This window comes from Cololabis saira, chromosome 1 (assembly GCF_033807715.1).
Source record: "Cololabis saira isolate AMF1-May2022 chromosome 1, fColSai1.1, whole genome shotgun sequence".
In the NCBI taxonomy this organism is placed as follows: domain Eukaryota; kingdom Metazoa; phylum Chordata; class Actinopteri; order Beloniformes; family Belonidae; genus Cololabis; species Cololabis saira.
Window position 1 is genome coordinate 1037933 of NC_084587.1, and position 16075 is coordinate 1054007.

At 38.8% G+C, this 16075-nt stretch overlaps 2 protein-coding genes across 4 annotated transcripts in view; one reads left to right on the forward strand and one right to left on the reverse strand.

Moving 5' to 3' along the window:
• Positions 1-16075, forward strand: part of vps54 (VPS54 subunit of GARP complex) — a 315827-nt gene that overhangs the window by 290121 nt on the left and 9631 nt on the right. The window lies entirely within an intron of this gene.
• cwc25 (CWC25 spliceosome associated protein homolog) lies at positions 327-15421 on the reverse strand. 2 transcript variants are annotated; one of them, XR_009783106.1, is made up of 11 exons: positions 15400-15421; positions 13355-13479; positions 11632-11804; positions 10144-10380; positions 8641-8710; positions 7477-7637; positions 7317-7383; positions 5535-5743; positions 3536-3709; positions 607-771; positions 327-571 (listed from the first exon to the last, which is right to left on the reverse strand). XR_009783106.1 is itself a non-coding variant. In XM_061728865.1 (10 exons), the coding sequence occupies exons 1-9, from the start codon at positions 13370-13372 to the stop codon at positions 660-662; spliced, it is 1221 nt and encodes a 406-aa protein (XP_061584849.1). In that variant the 5' UTR covers positions 13373-13490; the 3' UTR covers positions 327-574; positions 637-659. The 2 variants fall into 2 exon arrangements, 1 of the variants encoding a protein (XP_061584849.1); XM_061728865.1 differs by lacking the exon at positions 15400-15421 and having other exon boundaries at positions 327-574; positions 637-771; positions 13355-13490.

Genomic DNA, 16075 nt, shown 5'->3' on the forward strand with positions numbered 1-16075 from the left:
CTGGTCTAGGTGGTCTGGGTCTGGTCTGGGTCTAGGTGGTCTGGACTCCTGGTCTAGGCCGGTTCTGGTGTGGTGGTACTGGTTCTGGTGTCGTGGTACTGGTACTGGTGTGGTGGTACCGGGCTGCTTCAAGTCTCTGCTCAGAACCGTCATTCACCTAAAATGAGATGATGTGACCGTCACACGGCCAGTTACTGAAACTATAAGTACAAGAAACGTGACACAGAAGTAAAAGTTGGTCCCAGAAAAGATAACAGCGCGACTTGTTTTGGTCAGCAAAGCTTTTTTATCATTTTTAAGAATAATACAGAAACTGAATATCAAACAAACACGTGTTATACCAAGAAACTAAAGAAACTGAGTTTTACACCAGTTGTACATAAAATACTGACCGTATATTTACAAAATCATTTCAGATAAAAAGGTCCATCAACGTTTTAACGAGTAACGAGTCGTTCTGGAATCGGCCTTTCAGAATAAAAGCCCCAGGAAGGAGCTGCGTCCTCTCCCGTCGTCCGTGTGTCTGCAGGACAGACGGACGAGTCTCTACCAGACGAGGACGGAGTCTCTGCAGCGTCCCAGTGGTCCCAGTGGTCCCAGTGGTCCCAGCGTCCCCGTCGTCCCCGTCGTCCCCGTCGTCCCCGTCGTCCCCGTCGTCCTCATCTCTTCATGAAGTTGTCCAGCGACGCCGCCGTTCTCTGGATGGAGTGGATGTTTCTCTTCACTCGGTCCTCCAGGGACGAGCTGGCGGCGCTTTCCAGCTTCATGTTGCTACGGAGACAAGAGTTCAGGAACAATCAGCTTCATGTTGCTATGGAAACAAGAGTTCAGGAACAATCAGCTTCATGTTGCTATGGAAACAAGAGTTCAGGAACAATCAGCTTCATGTTGCTATGGAGACCAGAGTTCAGGTTAAAGTGAGATCGTGGTTCCTGCTCGTCTCCATCACAGATAATCCAGCAGGTTTGTTGGTCTAAAAAAATTCAGGTTTTAGACCACCAACGTTAATTAGATGAATTATCTAAAAGGGGACCTATTGTGAAAAACAGCTTTAACATATATAAAGTGTTTTTTTCTGTCTTTAACTTATATAAAGTGGTCTCCCCTCAGCCTGCCAACTCAGAGAAGGAGGAAAGCAACCAGATTCTGCAGAGTCTGTACAGCCGCCCGGATGATCGTCCAGTGTGATGTGGATCTACGAGACAATAAGATTCTGCTCCCGTCGTTACAGAACCAAAATGCAAACCCCACCCACAACTATAAACCGTGTAACTGCATGAGCGTCCGACTATCATAGCACTGCGTGACATCGTCTCTCTGTCCATCTCCCTCCAGCAGCTGAACTTTATTGAGGTTTTTGTAGTGAAATGAGGAGGAATCATAGAGATAACTTCTCATTTCAACTAACTGGATCAGCCGTTCCTCATCCGTGACCGTTTCCTACAGCACTTTCAACCGGCTTTCAACGCGAGGGACAGGAAGAAAATAGAAGCAGGACGTCCGACAAATGTTCAGCTCAAAACATCACGCCGCGCAGCGCTGTGGCCAGTTAGGACAGTCCAATAGAAAATAAAGCAATGGAATTGATTTGGTCGCTGACGCTCGCATCGCATGGGACACGCTAGTGTACACAGCCAGCTGCTCTTCTGCCCAGAGCGAGGCTTTGTTCCCTCCCCTACTACACATCATTCAGGCAGCCAATCAGCACAGAGCCTCATTATCATAGACCCGCCCCTCAGAATCCTGCATAGATAATGAGGTTAGAGAATGGGAAGATAAAGACATGGGGCCAGTCCCAATACCCCCACTTCCCCTACTTTTCAGCACTACCCCTAGATTTAGCTGCTACGTCACTGCGTGGTTTACGTTCGGGTACGTAAGCGACTGCGTAGTTACGTTTGCACAAACGTCACACCATATCAGGAAGCCCAGATGTAAAAGCTGTTTTAATTTCAGCTGTAGCGCTGTTAATATGCCACTTTATTAAGTTTTAATATTTTTTCAGGTGTAAAAGTAACCGTTAAGATCCCCAACCTGGGCTCAGTTTATCCAAATAACGCTGTTAAGAAATTTGATCCGAAAATTTCGAGATGAGAACTTGGGAGCTGATTTATGGTTCTGCGTTAAATCGACGCAGAGCCTACGGTGTAGTGTTCGGCGTACGGCGCGCGTCGCCGCATAACCTACGCCGTAGCTCTGCGTTGGTGTAATGCGGAACCATAAATCAGCCTTTATTCTGGCGAGGTTTGAAAAAGACTTCGCAACAACGACCAAACGAGTGATAATGTACATTCACTGAGTGAATATTATGAAAGTAAAATATATATTTCTCGCTAGAAATGTAATCAAAACGCATTTTTATGCAGAAACTAACTCAAAATATTGATTTTATTCACTACAAAATAAGAAATGTCCGCCATGTTTTTCTTTTTTGATTCAGTCTGCAAATTATGACGTAAAGCATTCTGGGAAATTTCTCTAGCCCTCGGTCGGTGAGTTCATCTGAAATCCCTCGCTGTGAAGGGCTAGATTCATACACACTAGCCCTCGTTATGTCCACTAGATGAAAAGAGGAATTGTGACACCACTACCCTCATGGGAACGCACAGCATTTAGGGGTTGGGATGAAAAGTAGCACTAGGGGGGGATTTGGACTGGGCCTTGGTTTAGAGGCTGAATTTCTAATTTATTTAGCAAAAACAATCAAAAGCTTGTTTTTAAGACACTCAAGGCCTGTTTAAAATAGATATTAGATGTCATAATAGGTCCCTTTAAACCTGTCCGACCACAACGTTGCCTGTTCCTTGGAGGTCGTGGTGTCATGAAGAGTTTAGCTGTGAATCCAGTAGATGACGGGAATCACACTGGGTGGAACAGGACACTCTTTCTGGACCTACTGTATGAATCCTTTGTGCTGCTGCTGCTTCACGTTCTGGTCCTACTGGTTTTGACTTTTTTCTCAAAATGTTGACTTTTTTCTCGACTTTTTTCTCAAAATTTTGACTTTTCTCAACTTTTTTCTCAAATTTTTGACTTTTCTCAACTTTTTTTCTCAAAATTTTGACTTTTCTCAACTTTTTTCTCAGAATTTTGACTTTTTTCTCAAGATTTCGACTTTTATCTCAAAATTTTGACTTTTCTCGACTTTTTTCTCAAACTTTTTACTTTTTTTCCTCGACTTTTTTCTCAAGATTTCGACTTTTTCTCAAAATTTCGAATTTTTTCTCCAAATTTTGTCTTTTTTCTCAAAATTTTGACTTTTATCTCAAAATTTTGACTTTTCTCAACTTTTTTCTCAAACTTTTTACTTTTTTTCCTCGACTTTTTCTCAAAATTTCGACTTTTTTCTCAAAATTTCGACTTTTTTCTCAAAATTTCGACTTTTTTCTCAAGATTTCGACTTTTTTCTCAAGATTTCGACTTTTTCTCAAAATTTCGACTTTTTTCTCAAAATTTCGACTTTTTTCTCAAAATTTCGACTTTTTTCGACCAGTTTTCCGACTGGTACTGGTCCTACTGGTTCTACTGGACCTACTGTATGAATCCTTTGTGCTGCTCCAGGTTCTGGTTCCGGTTCTGTTCCAGCTGCTTCTCCTGCTCCTCCTGGTTCTTGTATCTCCTCACGTTGTTCTCCCGGTCCTCCTCTCTCTGCCGGGCCTGGTCCATCATCTGGTTCCGGCGCCGCTCCAGCTCCTCCGGAGACAGTTTCCTGCAGGAGACGAGAGGATGGACCCGGATCAGAACTCTAGACCCGGGAACTCTGGACCCCGGAACTCTCACTGCAAAAACTCCAAATGTTACCAGGAATATTTGTCTTATTTCTAGTTAAAATGTCTAATTTTTAGTCAAAAAATCTCATTACACTTAAAACAAGATTCATTACCAGAAAAATAACTTGGTTATTTGACAATTTTCACCTGTTTCAAGTAAATCTTCACTTGAAATAAGTAGAAAAATCTGCCAGTGGAACAAGATTTATCTTTTCATTACAAGCAAAAAAATCTTGTTCCACTGGCAGATTTTTCTACTTATTTCAAGTGAAAATTTACTTGAAACAGGTGAAAATTGTTGTTTTTTCCAGTGATGATTCTTGTTTTAAGTGTAATGAGATTCTTTTTGACTAAAAATGAGACATTTTAACTAGAAATAAGACAAATATTCCTGGTAAGATTTGGAGTTTTTGCAGTGCACACTGGAGCAGAACCGGCCGGAGACGGGTCTGGGAGCAGAATCTGCCCTGTACATTTATTCATATATGTAGAAATATAGATGTATATTATGGACATAGATATGTTATATGTAGGTATGGATATGGATATATTGAGTTGTATTATACATACAGTATTTATATATCCAAATACTTTAGTTTTAGTATTCATGAGGGAAGATATGGTTTAAGGGGCAAAAGTAATTTTAATGTCACATTAATACGCACAAACAGGAAAGGTTTTTGTGTTTCAGTCAGCGGGGTGAGGCTATGGAACAAGTTTTCAATGGAATTAAAGCAATGTCCAAATATTAAACCGTTTAAAATAAAATACAAAGATATTATTTTTCAGAGGTACAGGGATGAGCAAAATGCTTGGGTGCAATGATACAGTGTTTATTTTTTATTTATCTATTTTTATCCTTATTTTCTTACACTAGTCAGTAGCTTATGTTGCTACAATGTTTTTATTGTTTTTGTTTTTTCATTTTTATTTATTTTTATTTATATATATATTTTTTTTTTTATTATGTTTGCATAATGTTATGTTCGCATGTGTTAGCTAGTCATATTTAAGGAGAGGGGGTGAGAGTTTATAAGTTTTACTTCTTCTCACTCCCTTTCGAATATGTACTTTGTTATGTCTCATGTGAAGACGATTGTCTTATTTTCTTTCTTTTTTTATGATTCATATTCGAAATAAACTCTACTACTACTACTACTACTATATATCTATACCTCTATTAATATATATTGATTTATAGTTAAATGTAAATATGTCAATACATAGATTTATATTTTTATGTATATAATTGGAGGTAAATATATGAACCAGTATATATAACATATCTACTCTTATATAGTTTAATAGTATCAAGTATATTGTTATACCATTACTGTCCAATGTTCTCTATTATATTGTAGTATTATAATAAAGTAATGATAATGTAATACTATAATTATAATTACTTCTATTATTACAAACATACATAGTAACAACTAAATGATGGTGTTTGTTTTGTTTGCCTTGATTTTGACTATATTTATATTTACATATAATTGAGTATTATTTTAGTTAGTTAGTTAGTTTATTGAAACTCTTATTATATGTAAGAATGTATGTAGATTCAGGGGTAAAACTGGATAAGTGTTTACTTCAATCTTACTCTGTTTCAAGCATGTTGGTGGATCCGTGAACTAATATTATATGAAGTGCTGTACACACACATATATATATATATATATATCTTGTATTCTGTTTTTTCACTTTTTTGTACGCTTTTTTATGCATGTTCGAAATAAAATCAGAAATAAAATCCTATCCTACCTGGACGGGGGCGGGGCCTGTTTGTGTGGGCGGGGCTTCTGTGGGCTGGCAGCGCGAGGCTCCGCCCTCCTGTCACCGCGGTGCGAGGAACCGTGGGAGTTCCTGTCCCTGTGGTTCCTGGGGGGGGACCGGGACGGGGACCGGGACCTCTGGCGGCGGCTCGGGTGGTGATCCGGCGCCGCCTGGTGGTGATGGCGGCCGGTGGAGAACTGTGAGGAAACATCACAGTTACCCCGGATTCACAATGAAAGTGTTACAGGCGTCACGGGCGTCCGGCTCCCATTCATGTCTATGAGAGCTGCTACCATTCATGTCTATGAGAGCTGCTACCATTCATGTCTATGAGAGCTGCTACCATTCATGTCTATGAGAGCTGCTACCATTCATGTCTATGAGAGCTGCTACCATTCATGTCTATGAGAGCTGCTACCATTCATGTCTATGAGAGCTGCTACCATTCATGTCTATGAGAGCTGCTACCATTCATGTCTATGAGAGCTGCTACCATTCATGTCTATGAGAGCTGCTACCATTCATGTCTATGAGAGCTGCTACCATTCATGTCTATGAGAGCTGCTACCATTCATGTCTATGAGAGCTGCTGCCAGAGGCGTCAGGACCAGCCCGTCCAGATCGTCAATTTGAAGTGTAAAAATCTGAACTTTATGCAAATGAGCAGCGTTGACGCCGAGGCAGCGTCCAATCACAGACCGGGATTCCAGCGTCCAATCACAGACCGGGATTCCCGAAGCGAGAAGCCTCAATGCAGATTGTACTTTCATGTAGACACAAACTTACACTCATTCACATGCTACAGGAGCAGAGCTGTCACTAACACACTTTATTTTATCAGGAATTAATATATTTCATCCAGCAAACTGACATTTCTGCTGATTTGACTGCTGTTTTTACCTGAACTAAATGTTTTTACCTGAACTAAACGTTTTTACCTGAACTAAATGTTTTTACCTAAACTAAACGTTTTTACCTGAACTAAACGTTTTTACCTGAACTAAATGTTTCTACCTGAACTAAATGTTTCTACCTGAACTACCGTATTGGACCGAATATAAGACGGTGTTTTCTGCATTGAAATAAGACTGAAAAAGTGGGCGTCGTCTTACATTTGGGGTCTAGACGTTATACCCATTCACAACACTAGATGGCGCCAGATATCTTTAAAGCCAATGCTGAACTAAACTCCCCAGGACAAAGGAACCCCTGTCACGAAGAAGAAAAATAAAAAATAGTATAAGAAAGAAAAAAAGAAAATAAGAGAAGAGATAACAGAAAGTGGAGAAACGTAGCGACAATCTGGAGAAAAGAGGGTGGAAGTTCGGCAGGTGAACCGGCAGCTGAGGAGAAGTTATGATGCAAACTTCAAGGTCATGATTTGAATGAGGCAAAATAACAGGCTTTTTCTCTCGCATATATTGTTATAATCATTTGTTTCAGATGTACTGTCATTATTTTCTGTCTGTTTTCAAACTTGAGTCTTGAAAAGGAGGGGGTCGTCTTATAATCAGGGTCGTCTTATAATCAGGGTCGTCTTATAATCAGGGTCGTCTTATAATCAGGTCGTCTTATAATCAGGGTCGTCTTATAATCAGGGTCGTCTTATAATCAGGTCGTCTTATAATCAGGGTCGTCTTATAATCAGGGTCGTCTTATAATCAGGGTCGTCTTATAATCAGTGTCGTCTTATATTCGGGCCAATACAGTAAATCTTTCTAAATTCAGACTCAGATGGTGGTTAACGTGACGGAGCTGCTAACGACTCACCTGCAGGCCGTACCCCGGTGCATCATGGGAACGCCACCTCCTTCCTGCCTCGTCTCTGGAGTCGGACCTGAGGACAGAAAACAGGTGAGTGGACGAGCTGTAGGGAGGGGGCGTGGCCTGGCCCTGTGGGCGTGGCCTCCCATGTGGGGGTGGCCTCCACCTGTGTTTGGATCTCTCTTCTTCTTCTTCCTCCTCGGAGCTGGAACTCAGACTCCTCCTCTTGTGCTTCTTCTCCTTCCTCCTCTCTTTGTCTCCTTTCTTCTCCTTCTTGTCCTTCTTCCTCTTCTTCTTCTTGTCTTTCTTCTCAAGATTTTGGCGCAGCTGGAAGAAAGTATTTCAGTTACTACAATTCTGTGTTTAACTTTTATTAAATATTTAAGTAAAATGTTCTGAATTTTTCAGATTGCATTGATTTATGGATTATGAATATTCTTATGGAATTGAATTTTTTATGAATGTGTGTGTGTCATGTACTTGTAACAGAGTTGGAAAATGCACTTTAATTATTTTTGTTTTCAAATTGTATTTTGACTTTTTTCTCAAAATTTTGACTTTTTTCTCGACTTTTTTCTCAAAATTTTGACTTTTTTTTCTCGACTTCTTTCTCAAAATATCGAGATATCAATCATATCAAGATTTCGTCTTTTTTCCTCGACATTTCGACTTTTTTCTCAAGATTTCGACTTTTTCTCAAAATTTTGTATTTGGGGATTTTATTTATCATTTATTCATTTTGTTGAATATTTGTGAATTTTATCTCAATTTGTTGTTTTATTTTATTGTTATTTTTATTTGCGTCTCTGGAGGAAACCACCTTTTTGGCTGCGCCCTCTTTCTGTCCCTCCTGGGCTTCCGTAGCTCATTAATTCCTCCTCACATGTGTTGAATTGTTGAGGGGAAGTTGCGTTAAGAACTGCTGCCATTTTTAACAGGTTTTCTTTGAGAAACCATCCATTTATGTTGGCATTTTTGGCGCATATCGTGTAGTTTGTGTGTGTGTGTGTGTGTGTGTGTGTGTAAATGGAGATATATATATATATATATATATATATATATATATATATATACACACACACACATACACATGTAATTTTATATGTAACTGTATTATATACTATATTACAATATAAGGGGGGGCTGAACCTGATAAACTTTTCTTCCTTCAGCTCCTTCTCAAACTTGCACTTCATCGCAATGCGCTATATTTCTAAATATTATTACAGATACCGTTTGTTTTTATATTTCTGCATGTTTGAGACGAATAAAAACCAAATCAGATCAAACTTCAGGGTTGTGAATTGTGAGTCATGTAGACGAGCTTCACCATCTCCTTGATCTTCCTCATCTTCACCGGGTTGGTCAGAACTTCTCTCTTCTTGTCTTGTTCTCGTTTCCTGCACAAAAACACACAGAAGTTCAGCGTCTGCGACTGGAACCGGGTCTTACAGTGTTATAGCCGGGAGGGAATTCAGGAAAATCCTGCACTTAGTGACAGGTTTTTCATATTTGGCATGTTAGTGATGGACGTAAGGTTTTAAAAACCACCACAAACAAACCGGCCACTAGGGGGCGACACCAATTTGTTAGTTGTTTTTGAAAACCTTATGTCCAAACCTACGGAAGAGTATCAGGGCCACGCAGGACAAAATAAAAATAATAATTTAGAGGAGGAAGATTTTTTTTTGTGCACTTCGAGAAAAAAGTCGAAATGTCGAGATTAATGTTGAAGTACAATTTCGAGAATAAAGTCGAAATGTATAACTTTATTCTCGAAATTTCGACTTTATTAACGAAATTGTACTTCAACATTAATCTCAACATTTCTACCTTTTTTTCAAGACATTGACTTTTTTCTCGAAGTTGCACAATAAAAAAAAAAATCTTCCCCTCAAATATTTTTTCTCCTGCCTGGCCCTGAGACTCTTCCGTACAAACCTAACACCAAATATCAAAACGTGTCACCAAGTGCACCATCTTTTCTCTCTTTTTGCCAGATTCCTGGCTGTTCCGGTGTTACGTACCGGGTCTGGAAGAGCGGGTCCTCCCGGATCTTACCGGGTCTTACCGGATCTGGAAGAGCGGGTCCTCCCGGATCTTACCGGGTCTTACCGGATCTGGAACAGCGGGTCCTCCCGGATCTTACCGGGTTTACGTACCGGGTCTGGAACAGCGGGTCCTCCCGGATCTTACGGTTTTACGTACCGGATCTGGAAGAGCGGGTCCTCCCGGATCTTACGTACCGGATCTGGAAGAGCGGGTCCTCCCGGATCTTACGTACCGGATCTGGAAGAGCGGGTCCTCCCGGATCTTACCGGGTTTACGTACCGGATCTGGAAGAGCGGGTCCTCCCGGATCTTACCGGATCTGGAAGAGCGGGTCCTCCCGGATCTTACCGGGTTTACGTACCGGATCTGGAAGAGCGGGTCCTCCCGGATCTTACCGGATCTGGAAGAGCGGGTCCTCCCGGATCTTACCGGATCTGGAACAGCGGGTCCTCCCGGATCTTACCGGATCTGGAACAGCTGGTCCTCCCGGATCTTACCGGATCTGGAAGAGCGGGTCCTCCCGGATCTTACCGGGTCTTACGTACCGGATCTGGAACAGCGGGTCCTCCCGGATCTTACCGGGTCTGGAAGAGCGGATCCTCCCGTGTCTTACGTACCGGATCTGGAAGAGCGGATCCTCCCGTGTCTTACGTACCGGATCTGGAAGAGCGGGTCCTCCCGGATCTTACGGTTTTACGTACCGGATCTGGAAGAGCGGGTCCTCCCGGGTCTTACGAGTCTTACGTACCGGATCTGGAAGAGCGGGTCCTCCCGGGTCTTACCGGATCTGGAAGAGCGGGTCCTCCCGGATCTTGGCCGCCAGGTCCAGGGTGTTGGCCGGGGTGACGGGGTTAAAGATGGAGCCGGGCAGCAGGCCGGTCTGGGCCGACGGGCCGCTCTCCGGCTCCTCGTACTGCTCCGTGATCTGCTTGTCGATGGGCCGGCCCAGCAGGTACTCGTCCCTGGAGACCTGGCCCGCCGGGCCCTGGTACATCCAGTCCAGACGGTCGTCCTTCTTCCTGGGAAGGACGGACGGACAGGGTGAAGACGGTTAGTTCTGCTCCGAACCACCAGAACGTCACACCCAAATGAAAATTTGAAACCGAAAATAATAATAAACACTTGGCCGAATAATATACCGAACATGGTTCTGCGCAGTTTTTCCGTTTATTTCGCCAATTGCATATAGAAGACTGTCTCAGAAAATTAGAATATTGTGATAAAGTTCTTTATTTTCTGTAATGCAATTAAAAAAACAAAAATGTCATCCATTCTGGATTCATTACAAATCAACTGAAATATTGCAAGCCTTTTATTATTTTAATATTGCTGATTATGGTTATGAACACTCAGGACTACGAAACAACTGCCTCTTTAATATCACCACTGTGTCACTTTAAATTCACTTAATTTACTGCTCACTGGTTTTTTTTATATATATTTATAAAACTGTTTTACATTTTTTTTTACAAAAATTGCCTTTTGCACTCAGGTCAGTTCCAGAAAATGTCTGTGTTGTGTTTTATTTATTCATGTGAACTCTTTTTTAAATCTTTTTAAAATCTTGTATCTTTTTAAAATTTTTATCTGTTGTGCCTGCACACTTTATATGTTTCACCGAGGGAAGTGGGAAACGTCCTCTCGATTCTTTGTATGTCTGACATGTGATGAATCGATAATAAAGCTACTTTGACTTTGACTTTACAGTTTAAGATTAGGATTCCCAGAATATTCTATTTTTTTTAGATAGGATATTTGAGATTTAAATATTTATTGAACATAAACAACTGAACACTTCCCAGCATTTTTTAAATATTCCATCAGAGATTATACCAACAAAACAAAATAACTTAAAATAAATAAATTAGCATTAGGCCATCTTTAAGCTTACGTTAGGCCTATAACTGACTGACTGCTGAAAAATTGTAACATAGGCCTTAAAACAAAAAAAATGCATTTAATGCATTAAAGTGCATTGTAAAAAAAAAAGTGAAAAAGAAGTGGATAAAACAAAATAAAGAAAAACAAAATCAATCCCTTTCCCATAGAAGTATTAATATGGGAATGGGATTGATTTTCTTTTTCTTTATTTGGTTTTATCCACTTCTTTTGCGTCATCTAAACATTCCGTTATTAATTGTTCAGTTTTTTTCCCCACTTATTCCACGAACACCAAAAGTTTTTTTTTTTTGCTATTTTCGGTTACCGAACAATTTCGGTTCCCGAACATTCGGTGCGTCACTACCCGGGGAGGCGTGTGCGTCTCTCACTTGATGGCTCCGCTCTCCTGGGCGAAGCGCGTCATCTCCTCTCGCGCCCGCTCGTCCTTCAGCTCCTTCTGCAGCTCCTCGATCTTCTTCCGCTCCGCCTCGTGTTTCTGCTCCGCCTTCCACACGCGCTCGATGTTCTTCATGGTCTGGGGATGCCAGCTCTTCTTCAGGTTCTGGGGGGAGGAGGGGGGCAAAGGTCAAAGGTCACGTACGGTTACACCCTTACAGTCAGATCCAGACTTTACTCATCCCTACTGGAGGTTCCCTCGGGGAGACCTACATCTAATAATAATAATAATAATAATAAAATTTTTTTTGTCTGCATATATATTAATGGTTAATACCAAGTTGGTAAAAACCTAAGGCATTTATGCATTTTTTTATATATATCATATATATTTTAATATATCATATAAAGGACTGTCTCAGAAAATTTTAATATTGTGATAAAGTTCTTTATTTTCTGTAATGCAATTAAAAAAAACTAAAATGTCATCCATTCTGGATTCATTACAAATCAACTGAAATATTGCAAGCCTTTTATTATTTTAATATTGCTGATTATGGTTTACAGTTTAAGATTAAGATTCCCAGAATATTCTAATTTTTTGAGATAGGATATTTGTTTTCTTAAGCTGTAAACCATGATCAGCAATATTAAAATAATAAAAGGCTTGCAATATTTCAGTTGATTTGTAATGAATCCAGAATGGATGATATTTTTATAATTGCATTACAGAAAATCACAATATTGTAATTTTCTGAGACAGTCCTGTATGTATGTATGTATGTATGTATGTATGTATGTATATATATATATATATATATATATATATATAAAATTTATATAATATGATTTTTTTTTTTTTTTTAAAGGTGAAGGGGAGGGGGTAATTTTTATTTATAACGCTCTTTATATTTAGTAATCTCAAAGTGCTACAGAGCAGAAAAATAAAACATGAACATCTTTTTTTTAAATATATTTAAAAACAAACATATAAAATATATATTTAGCTATAAGCTTTCTTAAAAAGATTAGTTTGTTTAAAACATCTCCATCTCACTCACACAACACTGTCATATACAAATAAAACACCCCAAAAACCAAACACCCATATAAAGATAAAAATATAAAAATAAAAAGTGCAGTGCCATAAATAGAATTATAAAATAAATTAAAGAAAAGAAATATAAATACAAACAAATAGATAGAAATAGAAAGTTAAATTAATAATAATTAATAATAAATAAATAAATAAATAGAAATATAAAAGAAATAAATGCAATTAGAATTATATGATTAGAAAATAACTAAATTAATGACAATTATCGTGATGTACTTTCTGGTAGACTCAAGATTTAGTACAGAATTACTTATAAAACATTTGCAAAGCTTAATAGCTGAGTTTATTCTTTGTAGTGAAGTTATTTCAAAATAGTTATTTATTTTTGAATAAAGTCCAACACTTTTACAATCTTAACTCGTTCAGCTAAAACAGTCTCATAACAACTTAATACCTGTTCAAATATAAGAAAAACGACATTAAAGTTGGTTTTATTTAGGCCGAATTTAAGTTTGACCTATTTTAAACTCTATCCATGTTGTTTTTTGTTGTTAAAAGGTTATAAATCATAATAAAGTGATTTAATCTTAAATCACCAACATTCTCACTGGAGTTCTGCTGTTTCCTCTCTTTTCTTTATAAGTTCAGGTTTTACTCACCAGGTCTCCGCCCCCCATCTTGAAAAAGTGGTTGATCGAGCTTTAAAAAGAACTTTAAATGAATAAACGTGTCGTTTGACAATAAAAACAAAAACAGAAGCGACGACTGAAGCCAGAAAATGGAGCTGGCGACGTTCTTCTTCTTCTTCTTCTCTCAGTTTATTGGCGGATCGCAAGCAACTTTCAGGTGCATACCGCCACCTACTGTACAAGAGTGTGTGAAATTATTTCATTTAGCCCGGTTTAAATTCTGTTTATCAGCCTAGTGTTTTTTAGGAAATTAATTAGTGCCTTTCTGGTGATTTCCACCCCCTCTCCCTCTGTTCCCAGTATCCCCCTCAAATTCCACTCACGTCCTGCCTCTCTCACTTTTTCCTGTAGCCGCTCTCTTTCTATTTTATACCTGTTACAGTGCATTAGGATATGTTCACCATTTTCTTTTATTCCACAGTTCTCACATTTATCACTATCCCTTTTTCCCATTACATGCAAGGTGCCATTTAGTCCTGTGTGGTCCAGTCTGAGTCTTGTTATAACTGTTTCCTCCCTTCTGTTCCTTTCAGTATAATTCTTTGTTATTATAGTCTTTTGTATTATGTGATATCCCTGTCCTTTCTGATCTTCCTCCCACCTTTTCTGCCATATTTCCATTCCTTTCTTTTTAATTATTGCTTTACCTTCTCCTTTTCCTAGTGGAACTGGTAATGTTATTTCCTTATGTAGAGCCATTTTTGCTAGTTTATCAGCACCCTCATTCCCTGTTACTCCCTCATGTGCTGGTACCCAACAGAACTGAACATCTATGCCACGTCTGTGTAATCTTAATAAACTGTGAGAAATATCAATGAGTAAATCTTCTCTGCACGTTGTTGTTGATTTTATACTTTCTAATACCGCTATTGAGTCTGTGCAACCACCACCTTATCAGGACTGAGCTCTTCCACCCATTGTAACCCAATAAAGACTGACACCATTTCTGCTGTGTATACTGATAGTTGGTTGGATAATCTTTTAGAGATATTCACATCAAACTCAGGGATAAATACACCTATTCCCACACAATCCTTTTGATTTTTTGACCCATCTGTGTAAATTTCCAGGTAGTTGTAGTAACTATTTCTCAGGTAAATACTTGCTTTACCTCCTACTTCGTTCATTCTCCATTCTTTTTTCCGTTCCAGTATGCTCATGTCTACTTTTGCTTCTGGGAATAGCCAAGGAGGTATGTTACTCATAGGTGTGTATTTAGTGAATTTTAATGTCTCCATTGCATATCTTCTCAACCTTTCATCCCTTGACCACCCAAACCCATGTCTCTGGAATTTAGAGTATTCCCAACAGTCCTTTATTGTCCTCGTTGTAAGGTTTTCTTCCCCACTCCCTTTTAATCTTATCCAGTATGTAAGTGCCAGTTTATCCCTTCTTAAATCCAGTGGTGTCTCTCCTGCTTCTATTAATATTGCGTTTATGGGTGTTGACCTAATGGCTCCTATGCAAATTCTCAGTGCTCTATACTGTAGTCTGTCTACTTTTTGTAATGAAGTGTTAGCTGCTGCTCCGTAAACTATACTGCCATAATCTATTGTTGATCTCATGACTGCCCTGTATATGTCAATTAGTGATTTTTTATCTGCCCCCCAGTCACAGCCTGCTACAGCCCGTAGTAGATTAATAACTTTTTTGCACTTCGTTTCCAGGTGTTCAATGTGTGTTTTCCATGTATACTTGTGATCTAAATATAGGCCCAGGTACTTGAACTCATTCACCCTCTCCATCGGCTGATCATAAAGTGTTAACTTCTCATTGTCAATCTTACGCTTGTTTGTAAAGATCATGTAACATGACTTGCTGGCTGACATTTTGAACCCCCATTCATACGACCACTTTTCCACTTTTTCTATTGCTTTCCTGATATTCCTGAAGACATGTGACACATTTTTTCCCCTCATCCATATGGCCCCATCATCTGCGTATAGCGCTGATTCGATGCATCCATCTAACTTTGAAAAAATGTCATTAATCATTACATTAAACAGAACAGGGCTCTGGCGACGTTTCTGCTGCACTTCCGGTTTAAATATCCCAACTTCCGGTCCAAATATTAACTTCCGGTGACGAACTGTGGTGCGTTCAGGGACCGAAGACAAACTCCGACAAAGCAGCTTTTAGTTTAGTATATATATATATATATATATATATATATATATATATATATATATATATATATATATATATATATATATATATATATATATATATATATATATATATATATATATATGATTTATAACGTTTTAACAGCAAAAAACCAACATGGATAGAGTTTAAAATAGGTCAAACTTTAATTCAGCCTAAATAAAACCAACTTTAATGTCGTTTTTCTTATATTTAAACAGGTATTACGTTGTTATGAGACTGTTTTAGCTGAACGAGTTAAGATTGTAAAAGTGTTGGACTTTATTAAAAAATAAATTAATACTTTGAAATAACTTCACTACAAAGAATAAACTCAGTTATTAAACTTCACAAATGTTTTCTAAGTAATTCTGTTCTCAAACTTGAGTCTACTAGAAACTACATGACGATAATTGTCATTAATGTGTTTAATTTAGTTCTTTTCTAATCATATAATTCTAATTTAATCTATTTATGGCACTGCACTTTTTATTTTCATATTTTTATCTTTGTATGGGTGTTTGGTTTTTGGGGTGTTTTATTTGT